The following is a 16,731-nucleotide window of genomic DNA, read 5'->3' as shown; positions in this document are numbered from 1 at the left end:
AAGGACAGGTGATACGGAATGGTCCAACTACTCGGAGCGTTCCGCGGCAGCGAGGCCAGGCCCATCCTTCGCAACACCGGGGACAGGTAGAACCTCAGTACGTAGTGACACTTGGTGTTTGCGTACCAGGGATCCACGCACAGCTTTATGCAGCCACACACAAAGGTGGCCATCAGAGTGAGGGTGGCATTGGGTGTATTTTTTCCCCGTTGCCCAGATCTTTATACATCGAGTCCCTCTGGACCCGGTCCATCTTTGACCTCCATATAAACTGGAAGATGACCCGGGTGACAGCAGCGACACAGGTTCTGGGAATAGGCCAGACCTGTGCCACGTATAACAGCAATGACAGTGCCTCACACCTGATGACCAGGTTTTTTCCCCGTGATGGAGAGCGACCGTAGCTTCTATCTGCCCAGTTTCTGCCTCACTTTGCTGATACGCTCCTTCCAAGACTTGGCGCATGCCCCAGCCCCCCCGAACCAAATACCCAGCACCTTCAGGTGGTCAGTCCTGACGGTGAAGGGGATCGAGGATTGGTCGGCCCACTTCCCGAAGAGCGTGGCCTCGCTCTTGCCTCGGTTTACCTTGGCCCCCAAGGCCCGTTCAAACTGGTCACATATGCACATGAGTCTGTGCACGGACAGCGGATCCGAGCAGAAAACAGCGACGTCATCCATGTACAGGGAGGCCTTAACCTGCAGGCCTCCGCTGCCAGGAATAGTCACCCCTCTAAGGCTCATATCCTTCCTGATGGATTGGGCAAATGACTTTATGCAGCACACAAACAAGGCAGGAGAGAGAGGGCAGCCCTGCCTGACTCCAGATCTGACTGGGAAGCTATCTGATTCCCACCCATTGATTGAGACTGCACTGACAATGTTGGTGTAGAGCAGTCTGATCCAATTGCAGATTCCCTCCCCAAAGCCCATTTTGGAGAGAACATCTCTCATATACCTGTGTGATATCCTGTCAAAGGCTTTCTCCTGGTCCAGGCTGATCAGGGACGTGTCCAATCCTCTGCCCTGCACATAGGCGATCGTATACCTGAGGAGTGAGAGACTCTCAGCGATCTTCCTGCCCAGTACAGCACAGGTTTGGTCAGGGTGAATCACCGACCCCAGAGCAGATCTGACCCAGTTGGCAATTACCTTTGACAGAATTTTGTAATCCACATTCAACAGTGAGATTGGTTCTGTCATGGAAATGGAGACATCCTCACAGGCCTGCGGACTAGGAATGGACAGTTGTTCATTAGATGGTGGTACCATCCAGATATCGTAAGGAGGTATTGCAAGTAGCACATGAAGGAATGCAAAAAACTCAAACATTGATAAACAGATATTTTACCCAGTCTAGACTTCATAAGGATATAATGCAATTCTGGAAAAATTGGCATACACGTCAGGTAGAGGGAAATTATGATGATCAGAGTGGTGCCTTTAAACCCAATGTCAGCTGCTGTAGCACTATTTGGTTGATTGTTAGTCAATGCAGTTGAAAACTCTAATTATGATAAAGAAATCACTGCTTGAATTGAAACAAGTACTGAATTTGTTGCTGTAGTCCCGGAACGTGGGATGCATTACCCTGTCATCAAAAGTTTGTCCAGTTAAAAGAATATGAAGTAATCGTTGAACAACCTCTGGCAGATTAATCTGTACTATTAGGTTTCAATTAAGATTATGGTACTTAGGAAATAATCATTTTGCCTGTTGTGCTGGGGAACAGAAAAAAATTCAGGTAAATTTGTACAATTAAATGAACAAAATGGGTTGAATCTTACATCTTTGGTTAAGTGACAGATTTACTGACTTTCATGGGTGGTTTTTCTCCATGAAACCTAGTGAGTTTCCTTGCTGCACCTTACCGAATTTACCTGATTAACTAACTCCCATCTAGCTATAATCCCATCTAAACACTCTCTCCAAGTCACCCAATGTTCATTGGAGATCAGCAGCCTCTCCACCTTCCGCTTGTAGATGAGGGTGATGATGCCTTTCCTCATGGATTCACTCATGCTACCTGCCCGAAGCACACTGACATATATCTCCAGCAGGTCCTGGCCAATCAAGTCCCACAGAGCAGAATAGAGCTCGACCAGTAAGCTGTCGCTTTTAGGAGTTTTATTCTTTTCGAAGGACTCGAGGGTTGGCTGGTACCTGAATTGGCATTAGGCCGAAGCCAGCATAAAGATCCACCAAAAGTAGGTCAGCACAACCAAACGATCCTCCAACACCCAATCACAATCCAGTGATGGTCTCCAGCAGCTCCGACGACTCGCAACACGATCCCCGTGGTTTCTCCCCTGCCAGCACACGTCCGCTACATCGAACCTGCAGGACTCAAGCAGAATCTCTTCCTCTGGTCCTCAGGAACTACTTATTCCGAGCCCTTGTATATGACAAAGCTCAGCTGCATTGGGCTTTATAAACCAAGCAGAACTTGATTGATATCAACTTCCAATAGATGAGATCTGGGTGACTTTCATATACTGTAAAATCAGTGTTGGTCATCAGGCCAGCGTGTGGTTTTCATTGTGGTGGTAAACTGCAGCTTCTATTTATTTTATTTGTATTAGCTTTTAGGTGACCTCAGATAACAGCTCATTTTCAGACTTTTCAGAATTCTGGCCTGTATATGATGTCCTCCTATTGGACAAAGACAGGCTGCTGATCTCCAATGAACATTGGGTGACTTGGAGAGAGTGTTTAGATGGGATTATAGCTAGATGGGAGTTAGTTAATCAGGTAAATTCGGTAAGGTGCAGCAAGGAAACTCACTAGGTTTCATGGAGAAAAACCATCCATGAAAGTCAGTAAATCTGTCACTTAATCAAAGATGTAAGATTCAACCCATTTTGTTCATTTAATTGTACAAATTTACCTGAATTTTTTTTCTGTTCCCCTGCACAATGGGCAAAATGACTATTTCCTAAGTACCATAATCTTAATTGAAACCTAATAGTACAGATTAATCTGCCAGAGGTTGTTGAACAGTTACTTCATATTCTTTCAACTGGACAAACTTTTGTTGTCCATGTCTTTTGATGATAGGGTAATGCATTCCACGTTCCTTGACTACAGCAACAAATTCAGTACTGTTATCCCTTGTTTCAATTCAAGCAGTGATTTCTTTAACATAATTAGAGTTTTCAACTGCATTGACTAACAATCAACCAAATAGTGCTACAGCAGCTGACATTGGGTTTAAAGGCACCACTCTGATCATCATAATTTCCCTCTACCTGACGTGTATGCCAATTTTTCCAGAATTGCATTATATCCTTATGAAGTCTAGACTGGGTAAAATATCTGTTTATCAATGTTTGAGTTTTTTGCATTCCTTCATGTGCTACTTGCAATACCTCCTTACGATATCTGGATGGTACCACCATCTAATGAACAACTGTCCATTCCTAGTCCACAGGCCTGTGAGAATGTCTCCATTTCCATGACAGAACTCTGTTTTTAAAATAATTTAAAATCATTTCACTCAGCCTCAGCTGCAGTGTGAGCTGCCTGTACATACTTATTGATCTCAGGATCTGCTTTCTCAGCATCCATTAATGAAGACATGCCAAATGCTTCCTTTGAATTACCCTCACAGTTAAGGAAAGTCTCATTTGTTTGTGGTAATTCTTTGACCTCTGATGATAGACTTTGTTTAACCATTGTCCTGCTGACAAAATACTTGAAACTTGTTCTTGTAACTATTCGATCTATTTAACCTCCCTTCAACTTTCTGTGATGATGAATAAAGGTATAATCTTCACTCCAGCCAAACCGTTACCCACGTTTGTTCATGGGTACTTTCTTAATTACTGCCACTTGTCTGGATAACAAGTCACATTCTGCTTGCACTTTGTAGAGTGGAACTAGGGTGTGCTGTCCACTAATCCCATATATTGTCACTTTGACTTTCATTACAATCTATGGAGGGTAAATTAAAATCCTTCTCTTGTGTTCCTTAAAACAGGGCCAAAATCACACGACAGCAGGTTATAGTGCAGCGGGTTTACTTGAAAACATTAGCTTTCAGAGCTCTGCTCCTTCACCAGGTGTTAGTGAGGAAGACCTTAGACACAGAATTTACAAGGAAAAGATCAAAGGGTCATACAACTCATGGGAACGAATTGAACACACCTAAGATGGCTCTTAAATCTTTAATCGGTTACAACAGAAGTACATCCCAGAATTTCTTTCAAGTCACTGTCCTGAGATAGCTTAGGGTGGTATTAGTATGAAGGAGGTGACACCTCTGGTCAGACAATGCATTTTAGGCATGAGGTCTTGTTTGGAGTGTGCCTGTGTCTTTTATTTCCAAAGTAGGAGTTTATAAAAAGCCACACTGACTCATTGTCTACAACTTGTGTGCTTTTTGATCAAAATAGAATGCATCTGCAAATACAAATGCGCAAATGCAAATTCATCACACACATTTATATGTGACATGCATTCTTATTACAGAAGGTAGTGAGCCTTTAACTTTTTCTAAAATAATTATCTCTCTGAGAACTCAATGTATAGTTTTAACTTCTAATGCTCGTATCTGTCTTTAAAGATTACTTTGCTTGACTCTTTCAAATTTAATGTAGGTTTGCCCAGATTGATTTTTTAAAATTTCAAAATGTTCACCAGTATTTAGGGGCATTTAATTCCTTCTTTAGCAGGGGATTTGCAGAGAAAGGTGAGTGAAATACAGCAAGCTGTTACTGGAGACCTTCTGGTACCTCTACACAACAGGGAAGTATAGAGAGGAAATTTTTTTAGTCATAGAGATGTACAGCATGGAAACAGACCCTTCGATCCAACCCATCCATGCTGACCAGATATTCCAACCCAATCTAGTCCCACCTGCCAGCACCCGGCCCATATCCCTCCAAACCCTTCCTATTCATATACCCATCTAAATGGCTCTTAAATGTTGTAATTGTACCAGCCTCCACCACATCCTCTGGCAGCTCATTCTACATGAAAAAGTTGCCTCTTAGGTCTCTTTTATATCTTTCCCCTCTCACCCTAAACCTATGGTCTCTAGTTCTGGACTCACTGACCCTAGGGAAAAGACTTTGTCTATTTATCCTATCAATGACCTTCATAATTTCATAAACCTCTATAAGGTCACCCCTCAGCCTCCGACGCTCCAGGGAAAACAGCTCCAGCCTGTTCAGCCTCTCCCTGTAGCTCAAATCCACCAACCCTGGCAACATCCTTGTAAGTCTTCTCTGAACCCTTTCAAGTTTCACAACATCTTTCCGATAGGAAGGAGACCAGAATTGCATGTAATATTCTAACAGTATTCCAACCAATGTCCTGTACAGCCGCAACATGACTTCCCAACTCCTGTTCTCAATACTCTGACCACTAAAGGAAAGCATACCAAACGCTGCTTTCACTATCCTATCTACCTGTGACTCAACTTTCAAGGAGCTATGAACCTGCACTCCAAGGTCTCTTTGTTTAGCAACACTCCCTAGGACCTTACCATTAAGTGTATAAGTCCTGCTTAGATTTGCTTTCCCAAAATGCAGCACCTCGCATTTATCTAAATTAAACTCCATCTGCCACTTCTCAGCCCATTGGCCCATCTGATCCAGATCCTGTTGTAATCTGAGGTAACCCTCTTTGCTGTCCACTACACCTCCAATTTTGGTGTCATCTGCAAACTTAATAACTGTACCTCTTATCTCGCATCCAAATCATTTACGTAAATGACAAAAAGTAGAGGACCCAGCACCGATCCTTGTGGCACTCCACTGGTCACAGGCTTCCAGTCTGGAAAACAACCCTCCATGACCACCTTCTGTCTTCAACCTTTGAGCCAGTTCTGTATCCAAATGGCTAGTTCTCCCTTTATTCCATGAGATCTAACCTTGCTAATCAGTCTTCCATGGGGAACCTTGTCGAACACCTTACTGAAGTCCACATAGATTACATCTACCGCTCTGCCCTCATCAATCTTCTTTGTTACTTCTTCAAAAAACTCAATCAAGTTTGTGAGACATGATTTCCCACGCACAAAGCCATGTTGACTATCCCGAATCAGTCCTTGCCTTTCCAAATACATGTACATCCTGTCCCTCAGGATTTCCTCCAACAACTTGCCCACCACTGAGGTCAGGCTCACCAGTCTATAGTTCCCTGGCTTGTCTTTACCACCCTTCTTGAACAGTGGCACCACGTTTGTCAACCTCCAGTCTTCCGGCACCTCACCTGTGATACAACGATACAAATAACTCAGCAAAAGGCCCAGCAATCACTTCTCTAGCTTCCCACAGAGTTCTCAGGTACACCTGATCAGGTCCTGGGGATTTATCCACCTTTAATTGTCTCAAGACATCCAGCACTTCCTCCTCTGTAATCTGAACATTTTGCAAGATGTCACCATCTATTTCCCTACAGTCTATCTCTTCCATATCATTTTCCACAGTAAATACTGATGCAAAATATTCATTTAAATAATAACCAATTGAATAATATTAATGACTATTATTGCTAAAGGGTCACAGAAATGAGTTTGCAAATTTGCCATTAACAGCATTAATATTTTCTCATCTTAAATCTATACTCAGGATTCGATGAAAACTTTGATGTTCAAGGTGAACTCATCCTTCAAGACACCTTCCAAGTATGGGATCCCAAATCTCTTATTCGTAAAGGACGGGAACGGCATTTGTTTCTCTTTGAATTATCCTTGGTATTTAGTAAGGAGATTAAGGATTCTTCAGGACATAGCAAATACGTTTACAAGCACAAGTTACTAGTGAGTGCAGTTCTTAATCTATTCAATTTATATATTGTTTCAATTTATATTGAACTTATTTGCAGCCGTTTCAGAATCTTTAGCTTTCCATGTCACACAGCACATTTGGACCAGTGTGTGGGCTGACAACCAATATTCCTTCTGAACTTTGTGAATGCATGACCATGCAGAAATTAGAAATGACCAACGTTGATACAAACAGACTGCACACAAGCAATGTTAGAATGGGTGCGCGCATGTCTGTGATTTAGTTGCAAAGGGACAGTGCAGTGCAACAAGCTGATGGTATACAGCAAGCAGGAGTTAGAGGGAGCAATGGTGAGGACTCTCCCTCTAAGCAACGTGGTCGGCACCTTTTCACCATTTAAGCATTATATAGGATATTCTGTTTATTTATAAATTGTATGTGCAGTTTATTCCATCACACTTTCCTTTCTTCTGAACCTTGTGTGTTGTTGATCAATAATATTATTCAATTTTGATGAAGGATTGACATTTAAAACGTTAATCAGTCTCTCAGATGCTGTCTGACCTGCTACATGTTTTTAGTGTTCACTGTTTACTTTTATGTATCCTGGTTGTGTATTAGTAAAACCTCTTTAATATCTGGTTTATGGTGACCAGAACTATACTACCCCTTGCGCACTGCTCTCTCTGCTACTTCACTTCCTGCCAGTCTTATTAGTCCCAAAGCACAGGAGTTGGTAGCATGGACTGTTATCTGTTGCTGCACACAATCCAGGTATCCATTTCACCACAGACATGTTTGTTTGACGAATGAACCTTAACAAACTGGAGAACTTCCTCTTTGCTGTACTACAAGCACTTCCATGCTTTGCAGTGTCATGACAAAAGGTGAACAGTTATCAAATACGGGATGAATAGCTTTGAATTGGAAAAGTGATTGTATCTGCATGAAATCTAGTACAACAAAAGATTTAATAACAAATCAATAACCATATTGTCATTGTTCAAAGTTTGGGAGAAGATTTGTAGCTCGGGTGCTTGTTGTTGTGGTTCTGTTCGCCGAGCTGGGAATTTGTCTTACAAACATTTCGTCCCCTGTCTAGGTGACATCCTCAGTGCTTGGGAGCCTCCTGTGAAGCGCTTCTATGCTGTTTTCTCCAGCATTTTAAAAAATGCCGACAAAAAATGCCGCTTCTGTGCTGTTTTCTCCGACAAAACTAAAAATCCCATGCAAGGACTGCACAAAACACTACATCGGACAAACAGGAAGACAGTTAACGATCCGTATACATGAACACCAACTAGCCATGAAACGACACGACCAGCTATCCTTAGTAGCCACACACACAGACGACAAGCGACATGAATTCGACTGGGACAACACTACCATTATAGGGCAAGCCAAACAGAGAACAGCCAGGGAATTCCTAGAGGCATGGCACTCATCCACAGACTCTATCAACAAACACATCGACCTGGACCCAATATACCGGCCACTACAGCGGACAGCTGGAACTGACAACTGGAAGCGGCAGAGACAGGCCACTATAAATGCCGGAGAAAACAGCACAGAAGCGCTTCACAGGAGGCTCCCAAGCACTGAGGATGTCACCTAGACAGGGGACGAAACGTTTGCAAGACAAATTCCCAGCTCGGCGAACAGAACCACAACAATATTGCCATTGTTGCTAACAGATACGCCTATTTCAATAGAATGGCATCAATGTGTTGCAGAGATTCCCCCACATTTGCAGCAATCTAAATATAAATGCTTCTTACTGTCAAGATCCAAACTCATTGAGCCAGATTGTTGTGGAACTTTCAAGTTGCCATTAGATGTGTATGCTTGTGATACTTTTAATCAATTTGCTCAGACAGGTTTCAACACACCACTGGTGCAGGGATGACTTGCCACCACCACAGTACCACATGACCCCTATGCATGGCCTCATAGATATTTTGGAACATAGAACATTGAACATTACAAAGCAATACAGGCCCTTCAGCCCTCGATGTTGCCCCAACCTGTGGAACCAATCTGAAACCTATCTATCCTACACTATTCCATTTTCATCCATATGTTTATGCAATGACCATTTAAATGCCCTTAAGGTGGGCGAGTCCACTACTGTTGCAGGCAGTGCGTTCACTGCTCTCTGAGTAATGAAACTATCTCTGACATCTGTCCTATATCTATCACCCCTAAATTGAAAGCTACGTCCCCTCATGCTAGCCATTGCCATCTGAGCAAAAAGGCTCTCACTGTCCACTCTAACTAATCCTCTCATTATCTTATATGTCTCAATTAAGTCACCTCTCAACCTTCTCTCTAATGAAAACAGCCTCAAATCCCTCAGCCTTTCCTCATAAGACCTTCCCTCCATACCAGGCAACATCCTAGTAAATCTCCTCTGAACCCTTTCCAAAGCTTCCATATCCTTCCTATAATGCAGTGAACAGGACTATATGCAATACTCCAAATATGGCTGCAGCAGAGTTTTTTCCAGCTGCAACATGACCTTGTGGTTCCAAACATCAATCCCTCTAACAATGAAAGCTAACACACCATATGCCTTCTTAACAACCCTGGGTGGCAACTTTCAGGGATCTATGTACATGGACACCGAGATGTCTCTGCTCATCCACACTACCAAGAATCTTACCATTAGCCCAGTACTCTTTATTCTTGTTGCTCATTCCAAAGTGAATCACCTCACACTTTTCCTCATTAAACTCCATTTGCCACCTGTCAGCCAAGCTCTGCAGCTTACCTGTGTCTCTCTGTAACCTCCAACATCCTTCAGCACTTTCCATAACTCCGACCTTAGTGTCATCCACAAATTTACTAACCCATCCTTCTGTGCCCTCATCTAGGTCATTTTATGTGCGGAACCCCACTAGTAACTGAACTCCAGGATGAACATTTCCCATCAACCACCACCATCTGTCTTCTTTCAGCTCGCCAATTTCTGATCCAAACTGCAAAATCACCCTCAACCCCATGCCTCCACATTTTCTGCAATAGCGTACCATGGGGAAACTTATCAAACGTCTTACTGAAATCTATATGCACCACATCAACAGCTTTACCCTTGTCCATCTGTTTGATCACCTTCTCAAAGAACTCAACAAGATTTGTGAAGCACAACCTATCCTTCATAAAACTGTGTTGACTATCCCTAATCAACTTATTCCTCTCTAGATGATTATAAATCCTATCTCTTATAACCTTTTCCAATACTTTACCCACAACCGAAGTAAGGCTTCTGGTCTTTAATTACCAGGTTTGTCTCTACTCCCCTTGAACAGGGGGACTACATTTGCTATCCTCCAGTCTTCTGGCATTATTCCTGTAGACAATAATTGCCCATAGTGTTAGGTGCATTAGTTAGGGGTAAAGAGGGGAAATGGGTCTGGGTGGGTTACTCTTCGGAGGGTTGGTATGGACTTGTTGGGCTGAATGACCTGTTTCCACACTGCAGGGAATCTAATCTAATCTAGATAAAGATCGAAGCCGAAGGCTTTGCAATCTCCTCCCTGGCTTCCAAGAGAATCCTAGGATAAATCCAATCTGGCCTAGGGGACTTATCTAATTTCATACTTTCCAAAATTGCTAACACCTCCTCCTTGTGAACCTCATTCCTGTCTAGTTTAGTAGCCTGCATCTCAGTATTCTCCACTGCAACATTATCTTTTGCCAGTGTGAATACTGACAAAAAATATTCATTTAGCGCTTCCCCTATCTCTTCGGACTCAATGCACAACTTCCCACTACTGTCCTTGATTGGGTCTAATCTTTCTCTAGTCATTCTTATATTTCTGATATACCTGTAGGGAGCTTTAGGGTTTGCCTTGATCCTATCTGCCAACAACTTCTCATGTCCCCTCCTGGCTCCTCTTAGGTCTCTTGTTAGGTCTTTCCTGGCTAACTTGTAACTGTCAAGCACCTTAACTGAGCCATAATATCTCATCCTAATATAAGCCTGCTTCTTCCTCTTGACAATAGATTCAACTTCTTTAGTAAACCATAGCCCCTCGCTCGAACTCTTGCCCCTGCCTGAGAGGTACATACTTTTCAAGGAAACACAGTAGCTGTTCCTTGAATAAGGTCCACATTTCAATTGTGCCCATCCCTTGCAGTTTCCTTTCCCATCCTATGCATCCTAAATCTTGCCTAATTGCATCATAATTGCCTTTCCTCCACCTTTAACTCTTGCCCTGCATTACATACCTATCCCCTTCCATCCCTAAAGTAAACATAACCGAATTGTGGTCACTATCACAAAAGTGCTCACCTACCTCCAAATCTAACACCTGGCCAGGTTGATTACCCAGTACCGAATCCAATGTGGCCTTGCCCATTGTTGGCTTGTCTGCATACTGTGTCAGGAACCCTCCTGTATACATTGGACAAAAACTGACCCATCTAAAGTGCTCAAACCATAGTATTTCCAGTCAATATTTGGAAAGTTAAAGGCCCCCATAACTTCTACGTGGTTACTCTCGCTCCTATCCAAAATCATCTTTGCAATCCTTTCCTCTACATCTCTGGAACTATTTGGAGGCCTATAGAAAGCTCCCAATAGGAAAACTCTCTCCTTTCCTGTTTCTAACCTCAGCTCACACTACCTCGGTAGACAAGTCCTCAAACATCCTTTCTGCGATCGTAGTACTGTCCTTGACTAACAATACCACACCTCCTCATCTTTTAACATCTTCTCTGTCTTTACTGAAACACCTAAATCCCAGAACCTGCAACAATCATTCTATCCATGTCTCCAAAATGGCCACAATATCAAAGTCCCAGGTACCAACGCATGTTGCAAGTTCACCCACCTTATTCCAGATGTTCCTGGCGTTGAAGTAGACACACTTCAAACAACCTTCCTACTTGCTGGTGAACTGTTACGACCTTGAAACCTTATTTCTGATCTCGCTACTCTTAACCTCCTAGACACTGGAACCATAATTTAGGTTCCCATCCCCCTGCTGGGTTAGTTTAAACCCTCCCAAAGAGCATTAGCAAATTTCCCCCTGCTCCCCAGCATATTGGTACCCCTCTGGTCCGGGTGTAGACCATCCAGTTGTAGAGGTCCCACCTACCCCAGAACATGACTTGGGGCAGGTGCCCCTCCCCCACAAGGATTCCAAAAACATGATCCGAGACATCAAGAACCCTGGCTCCTGGGAGGCAACACACCGACCGCGAGTCTCACTCGTTCCTATAGAATCTCCTATCTGTCCCCCTAACTATGTCCCCAGTGACTGATGTTCTACTGATCTACCCCCTTCCCTTCTGAGCAACAGGAACAGACTCTGTGCCAGAGACCTGTAACCTCATAGCTTATCACCGGTAAGTCATCCCCCCCAACAGTATCCAATCCCAAGTTTTCTAATCGACCTGTTCGGAGAAATTATTACACAACTCTGGAGTAGATGGGACTTCAACCGGGCATCACAGCTCAGAGGTAGAGACACTACCACTCTGCCACTAGAGCTGAGTGCCCAGTTACTATTGGCCCAATAAATGAGCTGAGCTGATCTAATTCATCTGTGTGCTTGCATTACAAATGTCTGCTGGAAGACCCTGGAAAGTAGCTTGTGCATGTTCGGGAATTATGGATATGGACAGATTGCACATCCAGATTTCGTGAAAACAATCTTTTTTTCAGACTTTGTTCGGAGCAGCAGCAGAACAAACATATGGAGAACATTGTATGCTTGTCTGTATCCAGTATTTGCTGGAAATTCCCTTTTATTCCAATGATGTAGAAGAGATAGCTATGAGATTTCATTTACTTATACATTCCTGTCATCTCCTTTAATTTGCAGACATCAGAGTTAGGGGTAACAGAGCATGTGGAAGGTGATCCCTGCAAATTTGCCTTGTGGGTTGGCCGAACGCCTTCTTCAGACAACAAGACTGTCCTAAAGGTAATCCTATTTAATCTGAAAACTCATTTTTTGAATGAAAATAAATAATGTTTTGCATTTAGCCCTAACTTTTCAGAAAAAATGAAATGCATTTGCTTTCTTTGCAATGCTCCCTACTTCGCCTGTGTCATTTGTGAAAACTCTAACCTGCTTTATGTCACTGATTGGATCTTGTTCAAGCTAAAGAATTAGGAGCTGATCTTCCCAAGGATTGACTGCAAAGTAGGTTTTCGTGATTTGTGCAGGTTGCAGCTTGGGTGTTGTACCTATTCAAAATAATGATACTGACAGCAAATTCACCTCACATGCCAGTGCTGTTGTTTAGATCATTAGCAATAGATGCAGGAGTCGGCCTGTTGTCTCCTCGATTCTACTCTGCCATCCAGTAACATTATGACTAATCTGATTGTGGCATTGACTCCACCTTTCTGCCAGGTCCCCTTCACACTTACTTCACTTGTGGATCAAATGTCTGTCTAGCTCATCCTTTGAAATTAGAATAGTTAGGTGGCTGTTTCTGACCGGCACAGATTCAATGGGCCATAGGGCCTTTTTCTGTGCTGTAGACCTCTATGACCCCTATTTCTGTATAAATGCATTCAATGACTCAATCGCTATTGCTCTCGGACATAGAGAATTCTTGTGACCCTATGAGAGAAGAAAGTTTTCCTCATCTCTGCCTTAAACAACAAACCCCTTATTTTGAAGCTGTTTTCTCTGGTTCCAGAGATATTAGGAAGGGAAACATTCTCCCAGCATCCAACCTATCAAGTGCCCATCAGAATCTTATATATTTCAATAAGATCACCTCTCATTCTGCTGGACTTCAATGGAGATAAGCCCAACCTGTTCAACATTTTCTCATGAGACAACCTGGAATTCCTTCATCCCAGGAATGAACCCAGTAAATCATCTTTGAACTGATTATAATGCAAATATATACCTCGATAAATAAGGACACCCAAGTTGTTTGCAGTCCTCCAGGTGTGATCCCATCAATATCCTGTCCAGTTATTGCAAGACTTGTCTATTTTTGTAATCCATTTCCATGCAATAAAGCCCAACATTTCATTTGCCTTCTTAATTACTTGCCATAGCTGTGTGATAATCCTTTATGATTCATGCACAAGAACACTCACATCCTTCCATAACTACAGCATTTTGCAGTTTCTCTCCATTTGAATTCTATGCCATTTTTCTGTTCTCATCAAAATAGACAACCTCTCATTTCCCCACATTATACTCCATGTGCCACATTTTTGCCCACTCATACAACCTATCTATTTTTCATTACAGAATCTTTGTATCCTGCTTACAACTTGCATTCCTACATATATTTATATCTTCAGCAAATTCAGTTACAATACACTGGGCCACTTCATCCAAGTCATTAATACAGCTGATCCTTTGACACCCCACTACTTAGAGCTTGCCAAATGAAAAATGTCCCATTTATTCCCAACAGTCGGTTTCTTGTTGGTTTCAGAAAACTCTGTTTATTGGTGGCCAAATGACCAGCAACAATGATTAAAATCCAATAAGGCAAAACAAAATGTCTTTGCTGGCCACTGATCTTAAAACAATAATGTTTAGGTTCAGTTATCACCTGCTGCACAAGAACTACATAAAAAGCAGCTTTAGTATAAGTATATTTTTAATTATTCAAGGGCTGGAGCTGTTGCTGGCATGGCCAGCATTTATTGCTCAACTCTAATTGCTCTTAGAGCAGTTTTCATCCAACTGACTAACTTACTAGGGCACTTCAGAGGGCAGTTAAGAATCATCAACATTGCTATGGATCTGGAGATATGGATAGACCATAATAAGTAAGGATAGCAGATTTTCTTCCCAAATGGACACAAGTGAACCAGAAATATTTTCATGACAATCCTATAGCTTCCTGGTTGCCAAGATTAATATTAGCTTTTTAAATCTCCGATTCACTTAATTAATTGAAGTTAAGTTTCCCGACTACTATGATTAAAGTGAGAACCCTTCTTGCTGAATTCATTGGTCTAAATCTCTGTATTTTAGACAATGCTGTACTTTTCTTTAGGCCTCAAACATTGAAACAAAACAAGATTGGATCAAAAATATTCGGGAGGTCATACAGGAACGAACTATCCACCTGAAGGGAGCTTTGAAAGAACCTATTCAGCTACCTAAAACCCCAGCAAAACAGAGGAATAACAGTAAAAGGTAGGTTTCTCCTTGGTATTGTGCAACCATGTATGCCATAATAGCAATTAATGTTTGAACTAAATAGCATTTTTCATCAATATTTATCTTGTGATTGTGTGATGTATTGAACAACATAAAATAACCTTAGTGTGTCCATTCAGAAAGACAGGATGTCTCCATGAGCCATCTGTCTATCCCCACATTGAGATATCTAGTTATTAAATGATTCCAGTGTATAATCCATACTTCTGTATCTAAAAATCACTTTCTGTACCAGCTTGTGTGAAGAAGGACTTCTGGATATCAGTTCCAGGTTCACATTTTTCTAGTTTGAAAGACAATTGGATACAAGCTCATAATTTAATTTGAAGTAATATTCTGAATTTACATTTTCATTACCATTATTTAGCTTTTCAAATCATCTTTCAGTCTCTTCCTTTCAAAGTTGAAATCCTCTAATTTCTTTTTACAAAACACAGAACTTTGACAATACAAACAGGGATCTTCATACCACTTTCAGTACCTGGTTACATGAAACTCTCTTATGTCTTGATTGCCAAAATTGGTCCCAGTACTCAAAGCGTGATCTCATTTATGCTGAAACCAATTTAAGCGAGGGACCTGTTTAAACCTTTTCTGTTTGTTTTAACTGTATTGTTCAGCATTCTTCTTGTTTTGTTGGTCATATTTGCTATTCTTCAAAAAAGCCTCAAGTCACTTGAGAAAAATCAGAATTAGAGAATTATGGACCAGGCCAGACCCCCTCAAAACATTTCAAGAAGGTAGCCCAGACCCTAACTTTGGTAGTTGTGTTAGCAGGTATAAAGTGGATATTTAGTTTTAAACAAAACAGAATTTATATGCAAGATTACCGAATAAAACACAGCAGCAGAAAACAGAATGCCAAATATCAGAACACCCAACAGACTATCCCAACTTAATGATGTTGTTCCAAATGCTTGCATCAATCCTCACAGAAGGAAAAATCAAACACAGGTTCTTAAAGTATAGAAGTCAAAGAAAGAGTACCAGCCTGGACCTGCTTCTGTGGGTCCAGCAGCCTTTCTTTTCACTACTGTGAAAAAAACCAAACCAGAGAAAAACTGAGCTGGGAAATTTGGCCACTCCCCTTTCATCGTGCAAGTGTTTTATTAAAATCTTGAAAGCCTTCTGCCTGAGGTGGTCTGTATTAGCTATCATCAACTTGACCCTAAAACCCTTCAACCTCCAGACTTTTCAGAATCTGTTTCATTTACAACCCCTCTGAAGGTAAAGGCCAAGGATTGCATTACCTTGTTAAAGGTGCAGCTTTGTCATACCTCCCCGCTTAAAAAAAATGAACCATCAATATCTAAAGATGGCTTCATTTTAAAACCCCTTAAAAATTTGTTAATACTCTAAAACACACATATACATTACATTGGCTATAAAAGTGCAAACATGCACAACTTCATTCTGTTGTACTCCTGTTCGCAAATGCCTCCACTTCTCATTCAAGTCTCGATATTGTGTCGGCAATCACATTTACTCATTCTGCCACATGCACTATTTTCAAATTGAATGGCTGTAACATCAAGCTCCATCTAAACACGCTGGAATTTTTGTCCTCAGCTTTCTCCACAAACTTCAAATAGGTTATGATCAGTGTTTATGATTGTCTCAGATGTGTTACTGGTAACATAAACACTGAAATGTTGTAATGCCAACACCAAGCTCAAAGTCTCCCTCTCAACCATTGAATATTTCTGCTGATGAATGTTTAACTTCCTGGAGAAATACCCAATAGGTCTTTCTGTCTTCTCATCACCTTCTTGCAAGAGCACAGCACCGACACCCACATCTCTTGCATCTGTAGTCACCTTGAATGGTTTTACATAATTAGGT

General features: G+C 41.8%; 1 protein-coding gene across 6 annotated transcripts in view; it reads left to right on the top strand.

Annotated features, from left to right (window-relative positions):
- Nucleotides 1-16,731, top strand: part of kalrna (kalirin RhoGEF kinase a) — a 753,406-nt gene that overhangs the window by 504,115 nt on the left and 232,560 nt on the right. For all 6 annotated transcript variants that reach the window (XR_011961692.1, XR_011961693.1, XM_072579334.1 and 3 more), the window contains 3 exons: nucleotides 6,575-6,765; nucleotides 12,565-12,666; nucleotides 14,723-14,865. Coding sequence is in view for 4 of the 6 variants with exons in the window: in XM_072579334.1 (XP_072435435.1) it covers nucleotides 6,575-6,765; nucleotides 12,565-12,666; nucleotides 14,723-14,865 (436 nt within the window). In the remaining 2 variants the exon portion in view is untranslated. The remainder of the gene's footprint in view (nucleotides 1-6,574; nucleotides 6,766-12,564; nucleotides 12,667-14,722; nucleotides 14,866-16,731) is intronic.

The sequence above is a fragment of the Chiloscyllium punctatum genome, chromosome 10, assembly GCF_047496795.1.
Source record: "Chiloscyllium punctatum isolate Juve2018m chromosome 10, sChiPun1.3, whole genome shotgun sequence".
NCBI lineage: Eukaryota > Metazoa > Chordata > Chondrichthyes > Orectolobiformes > Hemiscylliidae > Chiloscyllium > Chiloscyllium punctatum.
Note: the sequence above shows the minus strand (reverse complement) of the source record. Positions and strands in the feature narration are given on the sequence as shown.